The 26,929-nt window shown below is 40.5% G+C and overlaps 1 protein-coding gene across 1 annotated transcript in view; it reads left to right on the forward strand.

The window, feature by feature from the left end:
• Positions 1–26,929, forward strand: part of cubn (cubilin (intrinsic factor-cobalamin receptor)) — a 110,103-nt gene that overhangs the window by 60,419 nt on the left and 22,755 nt on the right. Inside the window, 13 exon segments of the mRNA XM_042510417.1 lie at positions 346–527; positions 6,643–6,835; positions 7,062–7,259; positions 9,593–9,739; positions 11,985–12,172; positions 14,269–14,437; positions 14,749–14,923; positions 16,791–16,969; positions 18,555–18,764; positions 19,095–19,235; positions 23,163–23,347; positions 23,770–23,941; positions 25,686–25,889. Coding sequence (XP_042366351.1) covers positions 346–527; positions 6,643–6,835; positions 7,062–7,259; positions 9,593–9,739; positions 11,985–12,172; positions 14,269–14,437; positions 14,749–14,923; positions 16,791–16,969; positions 18,555–18,764; positions 19,095–19,235; positions 23,163–23,347; positions 23,770–23,941; positions 25,686–25,889 — 2,343 coding nt within the window.

Here is a 26,929-nt window from a genome sequence, read left to right on the forward strand (position 1 = left end):
TGCATCCTGGTCTCAATCCCAATTGATCAAATACTAAATTAATGAAAATCACACCAAGCATAAGCAAATGGGGCAACAAAAAAAGGTGAAAGCATTTTTTATTTTTTTATTATTATTATTATTATTTTATTTTATTTTTTTTATTTTTTTTTTCACTTCAATTTATTTTATTTCACTCCATATATTTTCTGTATTATTATTAATATTATTGTTGCTTCTTTGTGTGCCTTCTTGTTCTACATTGTTCACTTTTTATAACTAACAAAATGTGCAATAAATATATGTTTAAAAAAAAGTGAGAGAGGGGAATGAGAGATTAACTTGGACTTCTTTGCTGTTCCTCAGTGTACGGTAATGATTTGGTGGGGGAGTCTGGTCAGATAGCATCCCCACTGTATCCCAGGATGTACCCCAATAATGCCCATTACCACTGGACCATAACTGTGGATGGAGACAGCTACATCCAGATCCGCTTTTTGGACATGGACATAGAGGATCTGCAGGACTGCATCTACGACCACCTCAAAGTAAGATTGCATGTGCTGTAAAATCACACCATGTCCTTGCTTTAACCTATGATTTGTTTCATATTTTATATTTATATTTTTGTAAGTTTATATTTAATTACAGTCAGAATGTTCAACATGTTCTGACTCCCAGGTCATCAAATATCAACACTTTGTCATGTCCCTCAGCGTCCCATAGTGATAGCCCTTTAGCCTCTGTAAGTGATAGACACATAGTCACTACGTTTACATGATGTTGAAAAAAGTCCAATTATTGAGTTAATCCAATTATAATCTGGATATTTAAAATATATGTAAACATGTTATTCCAACTGAAATCGTACAAAGTTGAATCACTTGAAGTCAACTAACATATCTAGATGATATGGTTGGGGGTTGATTGACTCTTTCATGTATACACCTCAACCAGACCTGAACTGGCCTAAGCGTTCTGCACATGTTCCATAGTCCCCACACCAACCTTTGACCCGGAAGTCAAACACCATAAATTCCTAGGAGAAGAAGGGAAGAAAACAAAACAAGACAAAGCAAACATTTAAAGGATAGTACGTATGAAATGCACAGCACATGAAATGTGCTGCTTGCTAGCTTTTTTTGCTATGTGATCTAAAAGGTCAACTGGAAGAAGGTCCAATAGCAGCTGGCTAAAAGGGGTCATATTTCCATCTTCCATGGAGGAGTTGGACATACTTTCATCAATAAATGGATTGTCCCCTGGTGCTTGGATACTGGGACAAAGACAGTAGTTCAATTAAATTAGCTAATTGAGCTATAACTGTAGCTGCACTTTTTTGTGCATGGAAACATATTGACTGTAACATAAGGCTCATGTTGTCAAACAGTTGTGGTTAGGTTTAATGCTGGAACACACCAAAGGATAGTCGAGATGATTTTAGGTCTGATTTGCCCCTTTATGACAATCGGGGGGGTGTTCCCAATACGGGGCTGGTTGGAAGCGATATCTGCCAAAATAGTCATTAAGTATGAGGGATTACCTACATCATCTCAATGTTACCCACTGCATCAGATCTCAAATTGTAAATATTCTCTATCTGGCATTCTTTCGACATACTATACTATGACTTTTTTTGACTTTAAAAAAAATCATTCCTTTCAGCCTTTTTTTTCGACTATACTGTGACCTTTTTTTTGTCATTCAAATTTTTTATAATGACTTTTATACTAAGTAATTACAGCAAAAATGTAAATTATATAGAAATAAATGGATCCACAGTCAGACAGAAGAAACAACAAAAATAAAACAAAATCAGACCAAATTAGACAAGTTAAATCAGAAAACAATCACAAAACAAAACAAGAAAAAAAAAAAGAAAACATCTATCCTAACAGGCAGCTACAGAAACCCACCCCACTCCCTCCCCCCACACCCACTCGGCACCCTAATCTCCCCTCACATATATACATATATATGCATACACTGTACAGTATAAACATACATACACAAATATCCCATCCCCTAATGCCCTCCACCACCTCTAATGTTTAACGTCTCTGATATGAGCCAGACAGATTTGTCATGTTTGACTAGTTTTGCTCAGGACATTATGCACTCTGGCTATCATACTTCCAAAGGCAGCAGTCTCTGACATGAGTTTAAGCCACTCTGTAAACTCTGGCCTGTGTGGGCTCTTCCAGTTGCACAAAATAAGCCAAGCTGCTACGATAAAACCTTTTACTGTCAATCCAAATTCTGCTTTAGTGAGATTTGTAACCTAATAGACACACTCGTGGTGATTCTGGTAAAGGTCACTGGAGCCACCCTTCAAAATTTTTCAGTACCATCCTCCAAAAAAGATAATACCAAGGGACAGTCCCAGAGAGCATGAATAAAAGTACCCACTTCTTTATTACATTTCCAATATTTATTATCCTGGGTTAGGCCCATTTTAAACAGTTTCAAGGGTGTATAATAATATCTATGTACGATTTTATAGTGAATGAATTTACTTCTGAGGCTGAGTGTTTAGTATGGGGGGAGTTTAAAAACTCTTGAACCTTATGTCTGTTCTGTTGCTCTTCCCTTTTCAGTCCCATGACAGATCCTACACTACTCCTCAGCTGTAGGTATTTCCAAAAATCTGCTTTATCCATCAACTATTTTTTAAGATCCTCAAAAGACATGAATGAGCTATCTCTGTAAAGGTAATTGACAATATGTAAACCATTTGCCAACAATGACTCCCACAAAAATACCTTTGCCCATGCCCATTGAGAATATTGTAAAATCAGATTTCCCTCCCTTGTCGTTTTTGCCGGATTTTTCTATGATAACACTTCCACATCCCCAATGGAGCCACCCACCCCGGTTTAGACTCATAACTTGCTCAGTGTCTTGCCAATTTATTAATTTTGAATTCTATACTGTACAATTCCATGTTTGGAAGACCCAATCCAATTGGTTTGCACCCCCTTGATACAGGCATGCATTCAGATTTCTGCCAGTTTATTTCATATCCTGAAAATTTAGAAAAGGATTCAACTGTAGATAGGACATAGGGGATCGACATCAAAGGGTCCTTGATCAGTAATAAAATGTCGTCCACATACAGGAACATTTTGTGTTCCTTTTTCCTTTAGCAAGACTCCTTTAATATCACATTCTGCTTTTCAAGCAGGGGGCGTAAAGGCTCCATGTTTCATTCCATATGGTAGGCTGAAAGAGGTTGTCATTCCATTTGTTACTACTGCTGCCCTTGGATCTGAATAAATAGTGTTTACCCAGTTAATAAAACCCTCCCCACAGCCATATATTTTAAGAGTATGTTGCAAGAAGCCTTGCCTTTTGGGCATGTAATGAAAAGGCAGCTACTGGGGTGCTTGAGTAGTGGTGAAATATTTTTTAGTCTCATAGCAAGAACCTTTGTTAGAGTCTTACAGTCCACAATGACCAGGCTAACCAGCCAAAAACTTTCTGGTTTAGTGGGGTCTGTATCTTTTTTAACAATTAGGGAAATCAGGGCTTTGTTATATGTTTCTGGTAATTTTCCTAATAAGAATTATTCTTCATACACACTTGTTAAAGTAGGGGCTATTTTATCAACATACCTCTTATAATATTCCGACAGAAAACCTTCCAGACCATTTCAGTCTTGACCTCAACCACTGTTATGGGGCTGTTCAAATAATCCTTCTGATCTATTAGCCTCAGATGTATAAAGATCTTTGAGATGAGATTCAAGATTTTTAACCCTTTGCATTTGCTCTCTCTCTTTTTTTTTTTTTTTTTTTTACTGGAGTAGGCTATAACCTTCCCCCTTATATAAGCCTTAGAGGCCTCCCAGACTGTCCCAGTTTTACTTGTTGACCCAACGTTTACCTGAAATAAATTATCAAGTCCCCCATCTATTAACTTATGAAATTCTGGTTCCTGAAACAGAGATATATTTAACCTCCACCCATTTTTCTTAACACTATCTGGTTCCAATACTAAACTTAACTATACAGCCTCATGATCATTGAGCGCGATAGGCCCTATTGAGCTATCAGAGATACTCGCTACCAGATCTTTGCTGATCAGAAAGTAATCTATCCTAGAGAGAGATTTATGGTTATGTGAATAGAATGTGTATTGTCTCTCTCTCAGGATGACACTCCTCCAAAGATCCTTCATTAACAGTTTATGATTGCCACTCTGTCTTTCAGAGCAGTATCGGAAAAAGACATTTTATCCAGAGCCTTATCTAAAACTTGAAATCTCCTGCTAGAATTTTAAGTCCATCCACAAAGTTCCCTACTAATTTATTTATTTAATGGAAGAAGCTTGGGTTTTCAATATTTGGAGCGTACATGTTGCATAAATTAATTTTAATCCCATTAATTTTGCCTTCTAAGCATATCATTCTTCCCTCCTCATCCTTCTGTTCTTTGATATTGACAAAATAAAATTTTTTATGAACCAAAATTGCTACTCCATGTTTTTTGCTAGAACATGAACTATGATATATCTGGTCAACCCAGTCTCTTTTCAATTTAACAGCCTCTGAGTTGGTCAGACGAGTCTCTTGTGAGAAGGCTAAGTGGGCGTGTTGTGATTTGAGATAGGATAAACACTTATTTATTTTTATAGGATTTTGGAGCCAATTTACATTCCAGGATACTATTCTTACACAAATAGTCATAGCCTACCTGATGTGTTTTAGATGCCCTAAAAATGAGATGATAACTGGCACAGAGGAAAAGAAATAGTAAGCGTGAAGGGAAAAAGGGAGGTGCCACCCAGCTGCCTGTCAAAACCCACATAAACAATAACACATAATAATCCATAAACAAAACCCCTTCAGGACAGGGAACAATATATGAAACCCCCAAATACAGAACTGTACACCCACCCTCTGCCCTCTTTTCACTCCTGAGAGACCCACCACAAACTGTGTCCATGAGTCACACTGAAGTGGTTGCTGTCAGAAACTCCCCACCCCCCCTCAAATGATTAGTGATATTTCCCAATCAGGATTTGGCAGTAATATATGTGCAGCTTTGAGTCTTGCTCATTCTAAAAATAAAAGTTATGCCCATTTTCCATTAAAGAAAATTAAAATGTAGCTCTATTAGTAAAGTAAAGTGTGATAAATAAAAATAAATGAATAAGTAAAACAAAAAAATAAATAAAAATACCGACCGCATTGCCCTTTCGACTTCAACATTCAGTTGTCTTGGCACAAATTGTGCATACCTACTCACTGTGTCTGATGTAAAGGCTAACTTGTGCCAAAATGCAAAAATAGATAAATAAATAACAGTCAATAGAAAGTATTATAACTAAAAGTCATATTCTGTAATGTAAATTTCACTATAAAAACATTATTAACATTCCATTTTCCAAATGAATATTTGGAATTTCGGTATTTCTCCAGACATAAAATGAATGCGCATAAGACCCGTGGGACTCTATCGCATGAACGTTTATGTAATTCTTGGAGTCCCTGACACAGCCCAGGCTTCGTGCTGGCCATAGTAATGGATATATTTTAATCATAATTCATCATTTTTACCATTTTACAACACATCCATACACTGTTGGCTGTAAAGCTGTAATATGAACATCTTACCGTGTCTGTATCAGAGACTGTATATACAGTCTACGGTCTGTATTCAAACTACTGGTTATCAATAAGCAGCTAGGAGCACTAGTGACAGATATTAAACGGTACTGAACATAGTATTTACTTAAAGTTGAGCTGTGTAATAATATACAGGGCAATATTACAAGGCACCACCTATTATTATATCTTTGAGGGCACAGCACATTTTGATTCTGTTAATTTAATTTCTCCGGTCGGGATATGATTCCCTGAAAAGTTGTATGTATATTTGTGTATGTGTGTGTGTGTGTGTGTGTGTGTGTGTGTGTGTGTGTGCGTGTAGAGAGATAAATATACCATTATCTGATTATCACGTAAATATTAAAACAGACAGCACCGCTGTCATTATACTGCCGATTAGCTGCTGTTGCTTTTAAGCTAAGCTACTACGAGAGGAATGCTCGTGAACGAGCGCTGTTCACTTCAGGCACTCGACTCGGGTAACTTGTGTGAGCGAGCCAGTGAGTCGGAGTCAATGCTCGGGTACACTCGGCTGCGTTCGGCTGTCGTTAATCACTTCTTTGCATGCTCTATGGGCCAGTAGATCCAGGTATTTTACACTTTTCTAAACCCGGAAAAAAAGTTTTCTCTGCTTCATGCGCCACTGAGCAGCTCTCATAGGAATGAACGTGGCCCCGCTCCCATGGCTGTATCCAGACTTTACTATAATACATACATGGTACATCTCCTACCAGGCGACCATCTTGCTCGGTGATCTCACGTGACTCTGCTGTGACTTTTTTTTGACATAACCCCCCCCAAAAAAAACCTAAGACTACATTTTCAGCCCTTTTTTTAACATCCTTTACCATGGCAAAAGCTGTCATGTTGAAATATCTTAATGATTCAAACATAAGTGTGTGACTATCATCATCTTTCTACAAACTGAGCAGCATTGGCTCATAAACTCGTTGTGACAGTCAGTGTGCAGGTGTATATGAGGGGACGGAGAATACAGTGTGTTGATATGACACAACCTCATCAACTCTGTCCTCAACCTTGTTTCTGTCCAGATATTTAACGGCCCCAGTATTCATTACTACCCCCTTGGGACGTTCTGTGGTCTGGCCTTACCCCCTCCTCTGAGAAGTTCTGGAAGCACTGTCACCCTGCAGTTCCTGACAGATTCATCGGTGGGAGGACGTGGTTTCCTAGTGGAATGGACAGCTGTCCAGGATACCGGACCACCACCCACTATCACACCAGGTCAGAGAGTCTGAGATTTTTTGCAGAAACTACACAATAAGTCAAATGAATTAAATGCTTCTCTCTAACACAGAAGCAAAGGAAAATTAGGAGGAGGATGGTTATGAGGAGGTAGACTTGTACAAGCTGGTTAGCACATTACATGCTCCAGCTATTTCAGAATACTCCGAGCATCATCTGACTGAACCTGTGTGTGTGTGTGTGTGTGTGTGTGCATTTGTGTTAGGTGCGTGTGGTGGAGTGCTGATGACAGGGGAGACTCCTGGCTTCCTCTTCTCTCCCGGTTGGCCTGACAGTTACCCTCCTGGGCAGGAGTGTACCTGGCTGATCCGCTCTCCAGACTCAACCATAGAGTTCAACCTCTTGTATATGGATATAGAGGACTACCCCAACTGCTACTTTGACAGCCTGGTCATCAGAGACGGTAAGCCATGGCAGCCCACAGGGTGAGACCGTGATGAAAACAAAAGCTTTTGTGGGCATATGGTATTAACCCAGGTATCCAGGTGAGTATAATATGCACATTTTGCACTTCATGTTAAAAAAGATACTATTTTTCACAATTTATATTGGCCGAGATTTTATAAGTTCATTTTTGCATGATTTTTAAAATTCTGACCCAGCCGCTAAAATCAGCCCATTGTAAACAATGGAAAATTGCTATACTAGCACCCTTCTCCAAATGAGTAAAAAATGCTCATTGACAACCATTCAAACCACTACTTTTGATCCATAAGCCATTAAGACATAAATCATGCATTTTCTGATTTTTTTTTAACCTTGTGACATCACTCTTGCCATATTTGGAAGAGGGAGAAAATACATGATTTTTCCACTAGATGGCAGTGTCATACGGTTCCCTGCTCCCAGCTTCACAAAGACTCTGTGGCAGCGAGTTTATGCGGGTTTGTGTGTGTGAGTCAATGTGTGTGTGCATGCGAGTGCCCGTGTATGCATGTGTACGGTGTGTACATTACATGATCTTGTGTGCACAAAAAGCGCAAATAGCTTTTAGGTTGCGCTGTTTTTCAATCACTCTATTTCATGTGTACTTTTTCTACAAAAGATCAAAATCCTTCTGCTTTTCTTTAATTTTGAAACACACATCGCACACACCTGCAAGAGCCCCATACACAGAAGTATTACACAGCTTTGAAGTACATGAACAGGGGACAAAGAGAGAAAGAGAGACAAACCTAAACAATCTCCAACTTTGTTTACAAACCTGCGGCTGCAGTCAGTTTTGAAGAGGGGCAGTAGATGAAAAGTGGTCATTTCTTACTTTGCATCCCTACCTGACACAATGAAGTAAGATTTCAGTGCTGAGGAGGTTCAGCAACCCCTCAATGTGGTGATGGAGTTGGAGACAAACAAAAATCTTTTTTATGTGTGTATTTTCCATGGCAAAATATAGGGACATCGTGATCCAAATATGGCATTTAAAGGGTTAAAGAATGTAAAATGAATGAGTATTTTATATGTATGATTAGGGCTGACTGTTGATTTACAGAAAATAAAATTCAATTAGAGTAGAAACAAAAATCAATATATAATATTTAATAGCTTGATTTATAGGTTTGCATTTTATGCTCAAATAATAATAATGATGCATATTAACCAATGTTGCTGTTAATAATTGACATATGCCAGGCTGCTAAAATAAAAAAAATAAAAAAAGTAATCCGCTTTTTATGTAGTTTGATAAGTGGTTAATATACATTATTATTTTTTTGTGCTAAGTCAAATATTTTAAAATACTCACAATGTTGCTGTTTATCATTGACATATGCCAGCTTGCAAAAATAAAAAAAAAGTAATCCAATTTGCATGCAGTATATTAAAAAAAAAAAAAAAAAAATCATTGTTGTTTCCACGAAAAATGTAGTGACATCATGATCAGCATATGGCATTTAAAGGGTTAAAAAAATTGTAAAATGAATGAGTATTTGATATTTATGATTAGGGCTGACCTTGATTTACAAAAATAAAATTCACTTAGAGTAGAAATGTAAATCAATATAAGATATAATAGCTTAATTCATAGGTGTGCATTTTATACTCAAATAATAATAATGATGCATATTAACCAATGTTGCTGTTAATAATTGACATATGCCAGGCTGCTAAAATAAAAAATAAAAAAAAAAGTAATCCGCTTTTTATGTAGTTTACTAAAAAAAATCACTTTTTGTGTTTTTTGCATCAAAAAATGTGGTTTGTTTACATTACAAACATGGCATTGAAAGGGTTAAAAAAATATGGCAATTATTAAATATTTGGTGTTTTTGTTTACGGCTCAAGTTGATGAAATACAAAAAATTTAATTCAAGTAACAAAAAAAAATTGTATGAGATTTTTTTGTGCGATAATACCCCTTATCCGCGCTTTCGGTGGTTAGGAAGGGCCTCTCTGGGCGGGATACCAGAGGGTTAACATTGCAACTTTACACATCAAACTCAGCATGTGAAAACACCTGTGTGACTCTTCTGTGGCTCTTAAGACCTGATACAGTAATCCTGATGAAGCAGTTGAAATTATCTTGGGTTTGGAGACATTAAATTTAAAACTGTATGGGCTTTGTTACACACAAAGAGTTATAGCCTTATGGAAAGTGTAGGATCAGGTGTTTTTTGGAGTCATAGAAGGGACCAAAAGACAGGATATCACAATAGTTTGACATATTATTAGAATTATTTATTGTGTCATGTATCGTGTGTGTGTGTGTGTGTGTGTGTGTGTGTGTGTGTGTGTTTTCAGGTGCAAGCAGTCTCTCCCCGGTGTTGGCCAATGTGTGTGGTCGAGATCCTCCAGCTTCTCTCCACTCAACAGGAGACTCCATGTACATCCACTTCTCCTCAGACAGCAGCATCAGCGGCCGAGGTTTTAACGCCTCGTACTCCAGAGGTATCACAGCAGAACCAAACTGTTATCACTGTCAGTATTCTAATAAAAATTTCAGACAGGCCAGGAAACATCTGTCAAAGGCAGGAGCTGCTTTCAGTGTGTGTGTGTGTGTGTGTGTGTGTGTGTGTGTGTGTGTGTGTGTTTGTGTAGACTTTGACACAGTCCATGCCATTGCTTTGGTTCAACTATGAGTCAGAGGAGACGGACTGTTGTGCATGCACACAAAGAGTGATGAGTGTTAGAAGTGAGAGGACTGTGCTGTCACTGAGGAGGCTGCTACACTCTGGACGAGCTGCAGATGAGATCACGACTTAGAAAGTCATAAAGTGATAGTGATTGAGACTTGCACACATAAAACATTTTAATCAGTCTCTAGACTTAATTTTCCCCAAGTGATAAAAATGTGTAAAATACAGCTGACTAAATTGTTTGTTTGTCACACTGGGAGAAAGAATCAAAAATGATAAGGATGGTGACAAGACTTGAATTTATAAACATAAAACTTAAAATAAGTCAGATAAACAACAGGGTTCAGGGGTCATCCATCAAAGTAATGTACAGATGTGTGAAGTGTGTGCCCTCTAGAAGCTGAATAGTGCCAAAGATGATGCAGGGTGTACAGAGCTGGATGAAGAACCTGAAAGCCACACTTGAGTAAATATTCAGATGTTACTGGACAATGATTTTGGTAGAAGTTAGAGTCACCTATTAAAATGTTACCTGAGTGAAAGTCTTAAAAAATCTGATATCTATTGTACCTAAGTATCAAAAGTGATTTGATGTCATTCTTAAGTATTGAAAGTAAAAGTACAAGTAAATGCTGGTAATACAAAAGCGAGCAGTCAGAATTGTGAAGATTATGAAGTGTATTTCTTGGTAACATACACCACCTTAAAAATAGAGCCTGTGGGGGGGCCCAGTAGCTCAGTTGGTTGAGTGGGTGCTCCATGTACAGAGGCTACGTCCTCGCTGCACCGGCTGCAGGTTTGATTGCAGCCTCGGCCCTTTGCTGCATGTCATCCTCTCTGCTCTGTCCTCTGTCCTGTTCCCAATAAAGGCAAAAGGCCAAAAATATTCTCATCCCAAGTTGCATGTTACATGTACAATACATGTTGCTGCTTTGCAGTGGACCTTGGTGTCTACATGTTATGCTCCAGGTATCCTTCTGCATCTGCAGTTTACATTCTGGGATGGCTGTCATGATGTCAACAAATGTATGTGGTGGTATGATACTGCATATGGTTATGTTTAGGCAATAACAGCACATAACAATCAATACGGGACGTCAACAAAGGCACATGCTAGCACGGATGGTTAGAATTAGGGGAAATAAGTTAATGGTAAGGTGTAGAAAAAAATATCACATTCAGACTGTGCGAACATCAGACTCACAAATGAACCACCCAAACCAACCACCCTCGCATTTCTTATATTACATCGTTACTGGGAGCGTTTCAACCTGATGCCGTCCAGCAGCATTTCATGTAGACGCAAAAGGTGATGTTTGGCATTGCCACCTTAAGCCACCAGCACTGTCAAAGCAGCACTATCTATTAGTTCAGAATGAGAATAGGCTGATAATAGACTTGAAGAAAAACAAGGCCATTCTTACAACTAAAAAGATTTCAAAAACAAAATCCTGCTTTTCCTTCCCTCCCATTTCTTCATTCGTCCATCTGTCCCTACCTCCATCCCTCCCTGTTTCATTTTAGGTCAGTAAGTGCTAAGGAGAAATGTAGTGGGGTAAAGGTAAAAGCTGAAAGAAATATGAAAACTTGAGTTAAGTGCAGATACTCCCAAAAATACCTATGCACTGTACTGAGGTAATGATACTTTGTTACATTACACCACTGAGTTTGGATGCACGCTGCAGAGGGAAAGTAAGCACACAGGCCGGCTCTAAACATTCCCGTTAGGCTCCATTAGCTCATGATCAGACATGTCAGAATCATCACTGAGAGGTGGAGTTTTAAGTTCTAAGTTGATACAACACGTTGCAGAGTTGAACTGTTAACAGAAAGTCGTGTACAGCAAATACATTGAACTCTACAGTAAACAGAGTTATTTAAGACACAGCTTCACTCTCATTTCACTGGAGAAATTTTTTTATGATCCAAGATTTATTTATTTCCTTAAACCTTTTTCCCTGTGTCTTATCTCTTTCGCTGACCACATATTTCCTGTCACACTCCGCACCACTGATGATCATGTTCATGATAGCAATCCTAATATTTGTTCTTTGAAGGTTGTGGTGGCCTCCTGCATGTGGACAGGGGTGTGCTCAGCAGTCCTCGCTACCCCCAGAACTACCTGCCCGGTCTGGACTGTAGCTGGCATGTGATGGTGACGTCCGGCTTTAAGGTTTCCGTCACCTTCCAGAGCCCCTTTCAGATTCAAGGCTATGGAGGATGCACCACAGGAGACTACCTGGAGGTAAACAGCATACAGGTCACAAAATCAGTTTGTTTAGGAAAAGTGCAAAGTCATCCAAATGACTGCCAGTGACAAGTTAGTTAGCTTCAGTATGAGATTTTCTGTTGTTCACTTTCAGGTATTGTTTCTGTTTTCTTTAGACACAAATGAACCTTGTGTCAGAGGTCCTTGGGAATTCTAAAGATAAAACAAATTATCCTTACTTACAAATTAGTCTTTTATAACAACACTAACTTACCTCCTAACTTACAATATATCAAACAACCTGCTTGATGTGCAGGTCCCTACAACACAGAGTTTGGGAGGTGTACACTTTTCTCCTCTGTGACCCTCTACAACCTGTGGTTACCCATAACACCCTTCTCTGTGAATACCATGAAGACATGCATATGTTTGAAGAAGCATTATCATCCAGGTCACATATCCACTCTAACTGAGTCAGAGCCATCAACCCAGAGCCCTCATCAGCTCTAAAGACTGCTGGGAGGACCAAGGGGGTATTCTAGAAAGGAGGTTCATCAAACTCTGAGTCTTACCCTGAACTCTGAGTTGATTTACTCTGAGATGGGAAGATGGGAATTCGCTTCCAGAACAGCTGATCTGAATTATTTCAGTCAACTCTGAGTAGGTGAAGAGCTGGACAAAGTGGCCGGGGAGAGGGGAAGTCTGGGTTTCCCTGTTTAGGCTGCTGCCCCCACAACCTGACTCCAGATAAGCGGAAGACGATGGATGGATGGATATTGATATAAAGCACACATCATAGACACAATGTTAACTTTCTTCATGGGACTGAGAATTATTATGATGTGTTATATTTTAGCTTTTTGGATGCTTTTTAAATTAAATTTATTATTGGAGTTGTGTTATATTTTATTGTTTTTAATATATTAATCAAATATTTTATATTTTATTTTTTATTTATTTTATCCATACTGGAGTCATTGATTTGTAGACTAAAACCCTGGTCTTGTGTAAATATTCAATAAAATACTAATTGTAAAAAAACTAACATTTGAGTTTTACTCAGCCAACAGAAAGGCGGTGTGTGAGATAGGATATGTACAGCCAAAGAATGTTTTTAAGATGAATGATTGAGTGTAATGAAAAACTGTTCCATTATAACAAATATACATTGAGGAATGAGAGCACATCCAATCAAGGTCTGAAAATCCTCTCCCGACGTAAGGCACTGCATATTCTGCTTCGATATCGATCAAATTGCAAAAATACAGACAAGGTAGAAACTCAGTGTTTCTTCTAGAAAACCTGCCAGCGAGCAGGTTGTGTTCACAGAGTCAGTTACCATGGTGATTGACTCAGAGTTTGACCCTCTTTCTGGAATGGATAACACGAGTTTCCCTCATCTCAGGGTTAACATACTCAGTGTTTACATAACCTGCTTTCTGGAATACCCTACAGGTGTCTTCAGCTCATTGGCATGCACTGACGTCACATAAGAATAGTTTAGGTAGAATAATGTGTGTTGAGGAGAGTTCCTAAAGTCCCATGGCGGTCATGCGGCCACATACAGTATGCACATCATCACTTGAAGGCAGGCATTTATAGATCATAACACAGAGGGTTCTTGTATTGTACAAGTTGTATTCTGTCATTTAAAATAATCCCATCCAAAGTGCTTCTACAACAGAAACTAACACAAGGTAGCCTCTAGAACTTTGGAGCTTCAACAAGGGTTTAATACTTATGAAAGGTTTCTAAATGCAGCACAAGAAAACTGATGCTCATATAGGTTTCAAAGGGTTAACAACCAATCAGGGTCCTCAGACTTACTTCAAACAGTGAGTTTTATGGGTTGATTAGTTTAATTTATTTATTCTTCAAAAAGTGTCATATGTCTGACAGGGCACATTAACATAAATCCAACACATTATTAGCGAAGATAAATTGGCCTATTTATAAAATCAACAAAGCAGAGTGTCAATCACTAATACAGTGAGAACAAGAATGCCACATATAAGCAACTTGCAGTGGTGCTCTCATATCTAGGTTTGACCTCTCTCTGGATCCACCATTAATGCTCAACTGCGTCTTTATTTCATCAGCCGGTCATTGTTTACTGTCTGCTGTCTCCACAGCTCAGGAATGGTCCCGATGGTTCATCTCCACCACTGGGGGCTCGTCTCTGTGGTTCTAGTCCACCATCTGTCCTCCAGACTACTGACAACCACCTCTTCATCCGCTTCATATCTGATGCCAGCAATGAGGCCAGCGGCTTCAAGCTGACCTTTGAAGCTCACAGTCAGGGTAAAACTTGTTTCTGGTGTCTCTGTCATAGTAGAATCTATAACAATCTGTCTCTATGTATTTACTGGCGCAATGGGCTAGAGGGGGGGTTTGGAGGGTAGGGTTTCAGTGGGAAGAGAAAGCTGTGTATAATTTTATAATGAACTTTCATTTGTCTACCTCTGTGAAACTAAAATTATACACAAAAATTCTGCTGGTTGAATAAATACACTGTTGTAATTTAATTGCCTTCATGAATTGATATATTTGCTATCAGGCACCTGAGGTTACGGAATCAAATGAATATAGTTATGATCTGTGTGTTCCTGCAGCATGTGGAAGCTTCATCGAGCTGAATGATAATGATCCTCCAGGGTATATCACTTCACCAAACTATCCTCAGAACTACCCCCAGAACATCGACTGCATCTGGGTCATCACTGTGCCCAATGGAGAAGCTGTCCAGATTGACTTTGAGGATGAATTCTACATTGAGCCCACAACCAGGTACACCTGCTCCTCCCTCCTCAGCGTGTGCTTTGCTTATTACATTTACATTTACGACTGAAATCCTAACGAACAGTAAAACTAGGCGGTGCTGATCAAACATAAATCAAGATTATGTTGCTGCACTGTCTATTTCTCACCTAAAAAGTTTTCATGAATGTATTTTAATGCCCCGTTTGGCGAGAGTTTGTGAATGGGATGTTGACTCCAAACTGCTACCTGAATAGTAACAAGACTAGGTTTAAACCTTGAAAATGGCTGGGCCGTGTACAGTGGTTCCCAACCCTTTTCCCTCAGGAACTTATTTACCAACTCTGAGTACACGAAAGTGATATTTAAGGGACATCTCATATTAAGTTAAGAGAAAGGTTGAAAATCAGGCAAAATAAGGCCTCAGGCACCCAAATTACTGCGCCTGCGCCTGATAATAATAATAACAGCTCAGTGCCAGCGGCTGGATGAGACACGGAGTAATGCACTCTAAATAGCCTACTTTCATCCAAAGTCTGACTGAGCCTGAAACTAACACAAAAAAGCTTTGCTGATACCAAGAGTTTGTGAATTGTCTTATCACTGCTGATTAACAAACGGAGAATTCTGTCTTGGCAGCGGCACCTGGTCCAACACTGTGACATATTCTCTTCAGTTTCCCGATTTTCTTCTTGTCTTTAAAACGGCAGCACCAATCATTCTGACAATGTAACACATATGAGTTAATAAATTAAAATAACTGTGGGGCACCTGTTTTACGGAAATGGCTGTTCCTCAAACAAACTGATGAGGTGATCCTATCTCTCCTCCCTCCAAAACTGGCACAATGACCGTGGATAACTAGTTGGCTGTCTATCTTGCTATTTCCACCACACTGCCATGTTACACTGCTTACAGAGAATAAGGAATAACTACAGTAATACAGGACCGTCAGCATCTGTCTGCATGTCCACCGTTTCTGCGCCCATTACATTTGAAGGAACAACGGCCAATGGGGAAACAGCAATGTTGCATCCTCAGTCACACTGAACAATGGTGCCAACTCTATTCACTCACTCACTCATTCATGGACAACCCCATCTCTCTGGCTGCCCGCATTCTGCGGTCCAGCCAAACAATAGTGGTAAAAAAAACAGAGATCAAAAAGTTAAATTAAGCAATGTTGATCAAATACAAACCAAGATTCTGTTACAGAGTTGTCTATGTCTCGCCTCCAGTGTTTTCAGAAACATGTTTTAGATTACCATATAACCATTATATGCGTTCCAGATGGCCACAGTTGTTTTATATAGACCGTTCCATATAACGTCACCAGCAGGCGCATTGCATTCTGTTACGTGTAGGTTTTCCACCTCTTACGCAAAAACATGATTTTTCTCTGTTTTCTATGGTCATGTAGCACCGAAAAGTATTTGTGTCTCTCTACTGCTGAAACAGACAATTTTTACGTGAGGGCCATCTTTATATCAGCAAAATACTTAAATGTATGTTTAGTGTCGTTGGTTGTTTGTGTACAGTATTTGAAAACTGAAGTGTTCCATGCCATGATTTAGTGATAGATGCAGTGAAATTCATTTGTACTGGTCAACCTTAAAATGACAACAGTCATCATTTGGATATTAGCCCAACTTGTGTTCCAGCAAATAAACTGCAACGTAATTCATGTGACACATTGAAAGTTCTTGCCAGGCATTGTTGGAGGAAGCTCTTAAACCAGAACTTTCATGAAGGCAATCTGTTATTAAGAAGTTAACAAACAATGGTCATAGTGATTTTTATTTTTTTTTTTTTCACATTCCGTCATCTTGAAGTAACACTTTGGGAATCATGACCTCCACAAGACCTGTTTTCAGAGATTTATTCCTGCATTCCTCAGCTGTCGCTATGACTACTTGGAGGTGCGTGATGGCTCAACTTCCAATGCTGACTTAATTGCCCGCCTCTGTGGCAACACCCGACCATCTACCCAACATTCAACGGGCTCCTCCATGCTACTCAGGTTCCGCACTGACACCAGCGTCACGCACAAAGGCTTCAAGGCAAAGTACTCCATAGGTAGGAAAACCACACACGTTTTTATGCCCTCTTACATTAGATAGCCGTGGCCCGATCTGTTCATCCGGCCCATTCTTGTTAACTTAATATCTCAAGAATACCTACAGGGATATTTTTTCAAATTTGAGGCAATTTATAGTTTTGAATCTGTTCTAATTGTGATTTAGTTGACTAGGACCAAACAATTACAATGTATAATCTGTAGAAGTACAAAAACACATACACTTCAAGCCACTCAATTCTCAGAGCACCCAGTGTGAGCGCCCACCATTTCTTTCTTTCTCAAAAGAGGAAACTTTTCAAATCTAACACAGGAGAAACAGTAGAAATGGCTTATAATATTTATAACCAAGTTTTCATTTGTTTATCATCACCAGAAAACAAGTTGTTGTGTTTTTGTTACCTTAGATTAAGAAGTTTTTATCTACATGCATAGTGGGTCCTCAGAATCTGCCATGTTATTCCTACAGAAGCCCAGAACAGACAAACCAAACACTGGTTCTAGATAGGGATGTTCATGTTTTTGCCCTTTTGCATCAGCCACTGTAGTTCCAACACATTCTCATCTGAAGTTGTCACATATTGCTGCTTTGTTAGTGGACTTTTGTGTCTACATATTATTCTTTAGGTATCCTTCTGCATCTGCTGTTGGCATTCCAGGATGCTGCTACTGATGCTGGGATGTCAAAAAAGCACATCCTTAGGATTAGGAAACCAGGGTACAGATGGTAGGATTTAGGGAAAAAAGGCATATGGTAAGCTGTAGAGAAAAAAATAACACATTCAGATGGGGAGTGAAAACTAGACTCCCACATGATCCCATAGGGTTTGTTAGATATGTCCACCACCACTCCCACCTGCTGTATAGAGTCCCTTGCGCTCCAGTGTGTCAACCTGATGCCATCCAGCGGAGTATCGAGCTGCCACAGCAAGTGCCATCTAATCGTCCACCGGTTCTGTCTGGCCGCATTCTCAGCTGATGTAATCTAGGGATATTTCAAATGGATGCAAAAGATGGCTTTTGGCGTAGGGATCTAACACTGAAAGCACTGCAAGAGTTTTTGACATTTGTATTTAAAACTTTGGAGAATAGGCTCGTAGTTTTTTTGATACACAGTAGAAGTTTATGTTTTGCAACCACTACCAATAAATTCTGAACATTGTGATAGAGCAACATATGCTCACAGAACTGCTCGTATGATATCCTATGAAAATGCACTCGATATCCTATGAATTAGCAACTCACAAATGACATCATGTCCTTAATGTACAGTTACATAATTACTGCAAACTTATGGAGGTTAGGTTCAGGTAAGTAAAGTGTGGGAGAAGAAACATGTTGAGGACACCTCCATACAAGGACTCCATGCTCTGGACTTCGTCTGTGTTTACTCCCATCAAAGCATTGATCATATGATCACAGCCTTTTAAAATACTTGGAATATGTACAAATTTGGGTGTAATACCTATCATAGAAAAATTAACAGTTTGTGGAGACAGCCTGGATAAAAATGCAGTAAAAAATGACTTACTGTAGTATCAGCAATTGGCCCTACTCTCATTTAACATCCGTATTCCCTCACAGCAACATGTGGAGGAACCTACATAGGTCAGAGTGGCACCATCCGCAGCCCCGGCTTCCCAGGATCCAACTATCCCGACAGTTCCAACTGTGAGTGGTACCTGGAGGGGCCCACAGGGCACTACCTGACCCTCAGCTATGGAGCCTTCAACCTGCAGTCCTCTGGTGCATGCTCCGCTGACTATGTAGAGGTCAGAGAGTACAATGCCTCAGGTAAGGAAACATCAGGATCCTTTCAGGTCCCCTGTCTGTGTCTTCAGAGCCATCACCAGGTTATAGAATTAGTTAAAAAATAAGCAGTTTTTCAGTTGATTTACAATAACACATCTGCAAAAGTTGAGAATGTTTCAATTACAAATCTGTGTGTGTTGTTAGCTTGCTTGTATCAGTGTTGATTGATGCATTAGCTGTTTATGGTGAGTAAACATGATCCAGAGAAAAACACTACACGGATGTAGTGAGCCACCGGGGTTCACTTCCCTTTGTCATACAAGTCAAAGAGCCATGATCAGATATATTTTCTGTGTTGTCCTGTGGTCGCAGGGCGCCTCCTGGGCCGACACTGCGGCAGTAACCTTCCAGCCCCAATGGACACCTCTGACAGTTTTGCCTACATCAGGTTTGTCAGTGACACCAGCGGCAATGCAGCTGGCTTCAGTCTGACGTTTGAAGCCAGCACTGAAGGTAGGCTCATTTTCAAGATGATTGGCAAGGGATTGTTTGTTGCACCATCACAGGCTACATGACATTCACATGATATTTACATATGCAGGATATTACCAACAGAGATGGTGGTAACAGAGAGCTCATGTTTCCGCTGAAACTCATTACCATCTCTCAGTGAGGGTTAGTTCAATTTTAAAAACCATCCACATTCTTTGATACATCAACATCTCCTACAGCAATCTAAATAAGAAAATGTTTTCTTTCCATTGCTCAACAATATCCACAGTCTAGGTCAGCAGCTATCCTCCCCTGCTGAACACAGCCTGAGACTAGCCCTGCTTTCCCAACAGTTTGCCAGAACTTCTAAGAGGCCAATGGTTACGTAGGGTCATGAATTTAGGGTGGTGACCAAACAAATGATACCAATGGTTGAAATGAGTTTTCTGTGGAGGGTGTCTGGGCTCAGCCTTAGAGATAGGGTCAGGAACTCAGACATCCAGAGGGAGCTTGGAGTAGAGCCGTGGCTCCCTCATGTCGAAAGAGGTCAGTTGAGGTGGTTCAGGCATCTGATCAGGATGCTTCCTGGGTGCCTCCTGTTAGAAGTGTTGTGGGCATGTCCAACTGCTAGAATGCCTCAGGGCAGACCCAAAACATGTGGGAGGGATTATATATCTCATCTGGCCTGGCTCCCCCCAGGGGGAGCTGGCAAGGGTTTCTGAGGAGAGGGAGGTCTGGAGTACTTTGCTCAGCCTGCTGCCTCCCGTGACCTGGTGCCAGATAAGCAAATGGAAATGAATGAATGGATGCATGAGTTTCAACAGTTAAGGAACAATGATTCATTTTTTAAAATTTAAAAAAAACGCAGCTCCTATGAAGTTTGACTATATATGATCATAGCAGCTTTTAACTTCTGTAATGTAGTGTAGCTCCCTGAACATCACTTGAACATTACTCCAGGTCAGAATTTTTTCGGAGTTCCCATTTCACTTATTTTTAAGTGAACAGTTATAACTCACACCATCTGGGAAATCAGAACTTGGTATTAACATGTGAACACTCTGTATGTTTATACGATGTTAGAAAAAGTCTAATTATTGTGTTAGTTTGATTAAAACTGGACCTAAAATACATATAAACATGTTAGTCCTGCTGCAGGCCTAGATAAAAACAGTTGGGGGTTAATTTACTCTGTCATGTATATGTCTCAACTGGAACCTGAACTGGCCTAGGCATTCTGCACATGCTCCCAGGTCCACGCACCAGGCTTTGACCCAAAGTTGAACAGCATACATTTATAGAAGAAAGCCGGGAAAAACATAAGAAGAAGAAGCGATGAAAACAAAATAAGATTACCAAAAAGTTAACCATATTTTCACAGTTTGACATGCAACCTGTTTGCTGATTGCTGACTTGTTTTGTAAGTAATGTAATAGGTCAACTGGAAGAAGGTTTAATAGCAACTAGCTGAAAGGGGGCATATCGCCACCTACAGTGGTGGAGTCGGACATACCTCCATACATAAATGGATTCTCTTGTATACTGGGACACAGACAGTTGTCCAGTTAAGTGACCTGATGGAGCTATAACCATAGCTTCACTTATATGTGCATGGGAACTTACTGACTGACATGTTAATGCAGCTGTAAATGTACACAGAGCACATTGCAGTCAGAATGCCATTGGTTTGCCAGACCACACCTTGAGGGGAAACTACAGATGAGGCCTTCCTCTGCAGAGGGAACCCTCCTCACATGCACAGTGGCTAACCAAAGCTAACAACACTTTTAGCTTATTCATAAAATATGATATTGTGGCGAGCAGTGACTTTAAACAGGAATTAAGACAGAGAACTTCTCTCATCTGCGAGGGCTTTTATTTTGAAAAGGCTCACAAGCAGGAAATCTTCAACAACACCCCGCAGGCCGGGGACCTGAGGCCATGGCGGCCAAAACCCGCCCCACTCACGGTTCCCCCACACATATAACTAATAATGAACAAGACAGGCAGAACGGAACAAAACTAGTAAATTACATTAACAACATAGAACAGATTAACTCAAATAAGCCCATAACATAACCCCAGAACAATAACCCAGCATGCCTTGCGGCATGCAGAATAGAGCAGCATAACAGCGACCCCAGGATCGCTACAATATCTTTACAGTTCTGTTGACTTTAATACTAGTATTTAACATGACAGTGGTGCTGGAGCTCACTGCACACTTCCTCACCTGCTCCTCATCAGCAATCACCCCTCTGCAGCATAAATAAATACCTCAGCTTCACTCCTGTTCGGCGCCAGATTGTTGTTCCACCTTACCCGTGTGCCTACCTTCTCTGAGCTCCAGCGCCTCGCCACCTAGCCCCTATCACCTTCGTGCTCATTCACTCGCCTCCCTCACCTCCTCAGATCTCCATCGCCCTTCAACTAACCAGCCTCACCATAACCTCTAGCCTCACCAGCCTCCTCTGCCTTCACAATCCCTGGATCCCTTCCCCGGATCCCTTCCCCTAACCTCCATTCCCTTCCTCCACCATCCACTCTCATTAAAACCCTTTTGATTGTTTTTTCAAACCCTGTCTGTGTTTTGGTCTTGGGTCCACCTCTAGCTCACGGTGCACAAATCCGTAACATTATGGGAATAAACAGGAATAAACCTGGAAATTAAAAAAGGCTGACCCTTAACAGGGATTTTAAATATAGTTGGGGAAAATATATTTTAACATAATCTTGACTAAAACAACCAGATTTTATGCAAGTAGACTCGAGAATAGAATATCTATGCTTCTCCTCACTCACATTCACATAGCACACTGCTTACTGCAGGGGTATTGAGGCCACGCCCCCTACATGCGCAGTACTTTCCTCCATCACATGCACAGATGATTCCTAGAACCCTGGACTTTTAAGGCCACATTTTTGAGCCTTGAGGAAATTTGTTGCACTTTGAAATATGCTGCTGCATTTTTGTGGCATTCTTCACATATGTCTTTTCACAATGTTTACACATATACAAAGACCTTCCTTGAACATTAGCTTGTGTGAAATGCCTCCACACATTGGATGGCGCATGTGGCATTTTTCTGTAGAATAAGATACCAGCTTGTAAAAATACTAATGCAATGGCATTAACAGATATATAAATAGTTAGCCTAGCCAAACAACCAGGATGGTCTTCAAAATATTTTACAATGGATGTACAGAAAAAGCAGCATCACATTTGAGGTAGCTAGCATCATGATATCTTAAATGGTCAATGAAATGGTGCTAGCTATAGCTTACATTTAGCATCTAACTTATCAGCCTGCTATTTACTGTATGAATACATTTTCATGTGATATTTGCAAGTTAAACATCAATACTGTACATCAAATATATTAACCCCATAATATCATCAAAACTTACTTCACTCTTTGTAGTCCATGGGGTCAAATGTGTGACCGCAATAGTCTTGTGCTCTGGGCTCAAAGATGTGGCCTCAATAGTCCAGGGTTCTAGAAATCATCTGTGCATGTGATGGAGGAATGCACAGTGCATGTAGGGGGCATGTAGCAGTGTGCAATGTGCATGAGATTGAGGAATAGGATAAATATAAAGTGTACTTACATGAAATCTGGTTGTTTTAGTCAAGATTATGCTAAAATATATTTTCTCCAAATATATTTAAAATTCCTGTTAAAGGCCAACCTTCAATTTTGTAAATTCTAGGTTTATTCCTGGTTATTCCCATAAATTCCTGTTAATTCCCATGGAAAGTTTCCAACTTTGAAAATTCCCAGAATTTTGCACCCCTATTGGTTCTACATACATACATTGCTCTTCATACATAATTTTTTGTATAACTGATTTATGCTGGCAGACATAAATAAATAATTTTCACATAAAATGTTATTTCTCCTGTTGAAAATCTCTCTTTGTTTGACTTTTCCTCTCCTCCTGCGGCAGTCTGTGGAGGAGAGCTGAACACCCCCTCAGGAACCATCTCCTCCCCCAATTACCCCAACCTGTACCCACACAGCCGGCTGTGTCGTTGGGAGTTGGTGATGTCACCGGGCCGCCGGGTCACACTCACCATCAATGACCTGCGGCTGGAAGATTCCGGCACTTCCTGTGTATTTGACTATGTAGAGGTGTGTTCTTTTTTGCAGATAGTTTCATCCCTTTATTTTTTCCAGTTTGGCATGTTAACCACAGAGTAGTTGTAAGAACATGATTTCTTTTGTAGAAGTAGTGTTTTTTTGCAGGGGTTTATTTCATGCTTGTCACACCCCAAATATATTCCCTTCACCTGACATGTGTCGAGTGGTGTCAGAGAAGTCAACAGCAGATCTCTAACCTCGAAAGGCAAACTGTGAACATGGTTAGATGGTGTCTTACTTTATTGTGGCTGTTTGTAATTGCTGTTAAACTTATAAATGCAACTCATGCTTCTGTATGATTGTATTTGATTGAGCCCACACTCAGAACACTAAAGACCTCATCCTGAGAATGCTGTTACCTTGCTTCAGGCCCTGTGCCGCCATGTCTCCCTGAAAACCTCTGTGTGTTGTAGATCCTTAATGGCGTGGCAGTCGATGCCCCTCGCCTGCAGAAATTCTGTGGTACAGTACCAACCGGCACACAGGTACGCTCCTCTGGCAACACCATGACTGTGGTGTTTGTCACTGATGCTTCTGTGTCCAATGGGGGCTTCACAGCAACTTACTCCTCTGAAGAGCCTGCAGGTGAGATACCTTACACAACATGCAACTTAATTAAAAGCAATATTTGTGTGTATTTAGTAACATTGTGGATAGAGACAGGTCCAACATTTGAGTGAAAGTATTAAAATGAAAAAGTATCAAAAGTAAAAGTATTAGTGACTGTCCTCTAAAGATTGAAACCTGCTATTGCAATCAGCTAATCCTGGTAGCAGAAGCTGCTTTCATCACCAACCGAATCACCTGTCACCGCCCTGTCACCACCCTCTCACCAACTGAATACTTTGTGTGTGGGTGTGGGGGTGTCAGGGATGTGCTGTGGATTGAGAGATGGCACAACTAGGTGACTGGAGTATTTTTCTCCCTCCCAGCCCCACCCATTTGTGAGACTTTGTCACTCTCCAGGGAGGAGGCACTCAAGCCAAAAGTGAGGGGGTTAGTTCCTCTTTAATGTTGCTAGTTCTCACAATTCCTTGCCTTTCTTGACCATGACCTCAATGAAGTCACTATTTAAGAAGTCTTTGGGATTGGTATGTGATGTATTAACCTCTTCCCTGTCTTTCTGTTACTTAAACTCAGAATAACAGGAAAGGGTATTTCACTCTTTAAATTATCTATTTGTAATTCAGTCAATTCGCTCAAAATCACGCTGCTGTCTTATAATCTTCATATTTGTGTATAGTTTACTTTATAACTTAGCTCAGCTTTAGCAATGCCACAGTAACAAGAAAACAGTCACATCATCATCATCTGAAAAGTTAATCTTGAACTGTAAGCCTACAGTCTGTGTTGTCATTAGATATGTTTCAGTAAATAGTCAACATTAGATGTGACTTACCAGTCTAAAGAAACATTACAAATTCAGCATCAAACCACATGTTTTTACAGCTGTCTCCAGCATTGGAAAGCTACAACAATATTTACTCAACTTTTGCTTCTTCCTACATCGTTTCTTTTCTTTGCTGGGGAATGTTGCTTCTTTCCGGGAGCTGCTTGTGACAGAGATAAAGGTGCTTTTCTGAAGCTTCTGCCATCGTTGTTTCTAATTAACAGAGACTGTCACTTCTGCGCTGCATCCATCGAGTCTTTGCTCCGGCCAGCTCAACTTCTTCATCCTCTCCTGCAGCACACTCTATAATGGCTCACTGTCACCTCTCAGGCCAGGATGTATTATTACAGAAGGGATGCCCCATTCCTGGCTGCTCAGCAGTGGATATCACTGCTGTACAATACATAGGCATCTTGGACATAATGTCAAAGTGTTACTTTTTCACACTCTTTTGATAGGGTTAGTTAGTTTTAGTGTTTTCAGCTAAAATTGTGTCCAGATCTTTAAAAAAAAGACTCGTACCTTGACTTTTGTGTGTTTAAGTCTCATGATGCTTTGTGTTCCCATATTGAGGGAAAATCAGTGTCAACGTTTTTTCAGTCTAAATACAATCTGTTGCCAACCTTGCCACCTTTATCTGTGGTGTCTACATGTTGTGAGTGTGTCTGTGCCTCTTACTGGCGCTCACTCACAAACACTGTCAAGGCACAGATCTGTGTTTAAACTGTTTTATGCATGAATCTGGGATTCATCAATATTTTCTTCTGAAATTCAGGGCGTGGCAGTATGCTAATAGCATGCACATGGCTATCAATTTAGAAGATTAAAATTCCCTAACGTGGTGGAAAGAACAAAATCTGCCAGTGCAATGTGTCATGAATCTAATGGTCATCTTGTGTGCACAGAGAACATTTCTACATTGATGATGCCTTTTGACAGAGTGTGGCGGTGTCCTGAACAACCCAGCGGGCGGGAACTTCACCTCCCCCGGGTACCTCATGTCAAACTACAGCAGCAACCTCAACTGTGAGTGGCTGATCCAGAACCCGCAGCACGTCAATTCCTCTATTGTGGTGCTGATAGAAGACCTGCACCTGCAGAACCACCCAACCTGCGAGTCTGACTATCTCCAGTTTCGCTTAGGTTAGTGCCACACAACATCACTGCAAATACATTTCACATTCTGACAGGTTGTTAGAATCATTGACTACAAGAGAAGTGTTACTGCATTGCTTTCAGTGTTAGCCATAGTCCTCAGAGAGGGGGTTTGATGCTGGGAGTTCACTTACCAGCCTCTTGGCAATCATCAGAGTGTGAAAAGCTCAGCTTGGGTTACAAGTGATGAGTGGACAGATCCTTTATGTTAATCATTTACTTATTATGCAGATTGTTAATCCCCACAGAACAAAGATTCAGTAACCCTTGAACCTTTAGTTTAGCTCAACCGTCCTGATAAATTTGCATGTGTTTACAGGCAATATCAAAATCTAAAGTTTTGCCATGAAGTTTTCTGCACATTTATGCTGCCCAGAACATAAAGTCTGTAGACACACCTGAGACCTTTGAAGCAGTGCTTCCACTCTGGTGGGTCGTAGTCCAAAAGTGGGTCTGAATTAACCACAAGTGACTTGTAACCATCCATCCTTCCATCCATCCATTTTCTTCCACTTATCCGGAATTGGGTCGTGGGGGCAGCAGCCTAAGCAGGGAAGCTCAGACTTCCCTCTCCCCGACCACTTCATCCAGCTCTTCCCGGAGGATCCGAAGGCGATCCCAGGCCAGCTGAGAGACATAGTCTCTCCAGTGTGTCCTGGGTCTTCTGCAGGGTCTCCTACCGGTGGGACATGCCCTGAACACCTCCCCAGGGAGGTCGTCTGGGAGGCATCCTAATTAGATGCCCAAGCCACCTCAGTGACCCAATACTGAGGTCACCATACCGGAACCCCTCAACACCCTGGCTGTGCCTAGAAATTCTGTCCATAAAAGTTATGAACAGAATCGGTGACAAAGGGCAGCCCTGGCGGAGTCCAACCCTCACCGGAAACGAGCCTGATTTACTGCCGGTAATGCGGACCAAGCTCTGGCACCGGTCATACAGGGAATGGACAGCCCGTATCAGTGGGTCCAATACCCCATATTTCCGGAATACCCCCCACAGGACTCCCCGGGGACACGGTAGCATG

This window comes from Plectropomus leopardus, chromosome 21, assembly GCF_008729295.1.
Source record: "Plectropomus leopardus isolate mb chromosome 21, YSFRI_Pleo_2.0, whole genome shotgun sequence".
Taxonomy (NCBI): Eukaryota; Metazoa; Chordata; class Actinopteri; order Perciformes; family Serranidae; genus Plectropomus; species Plectropomus leopardus.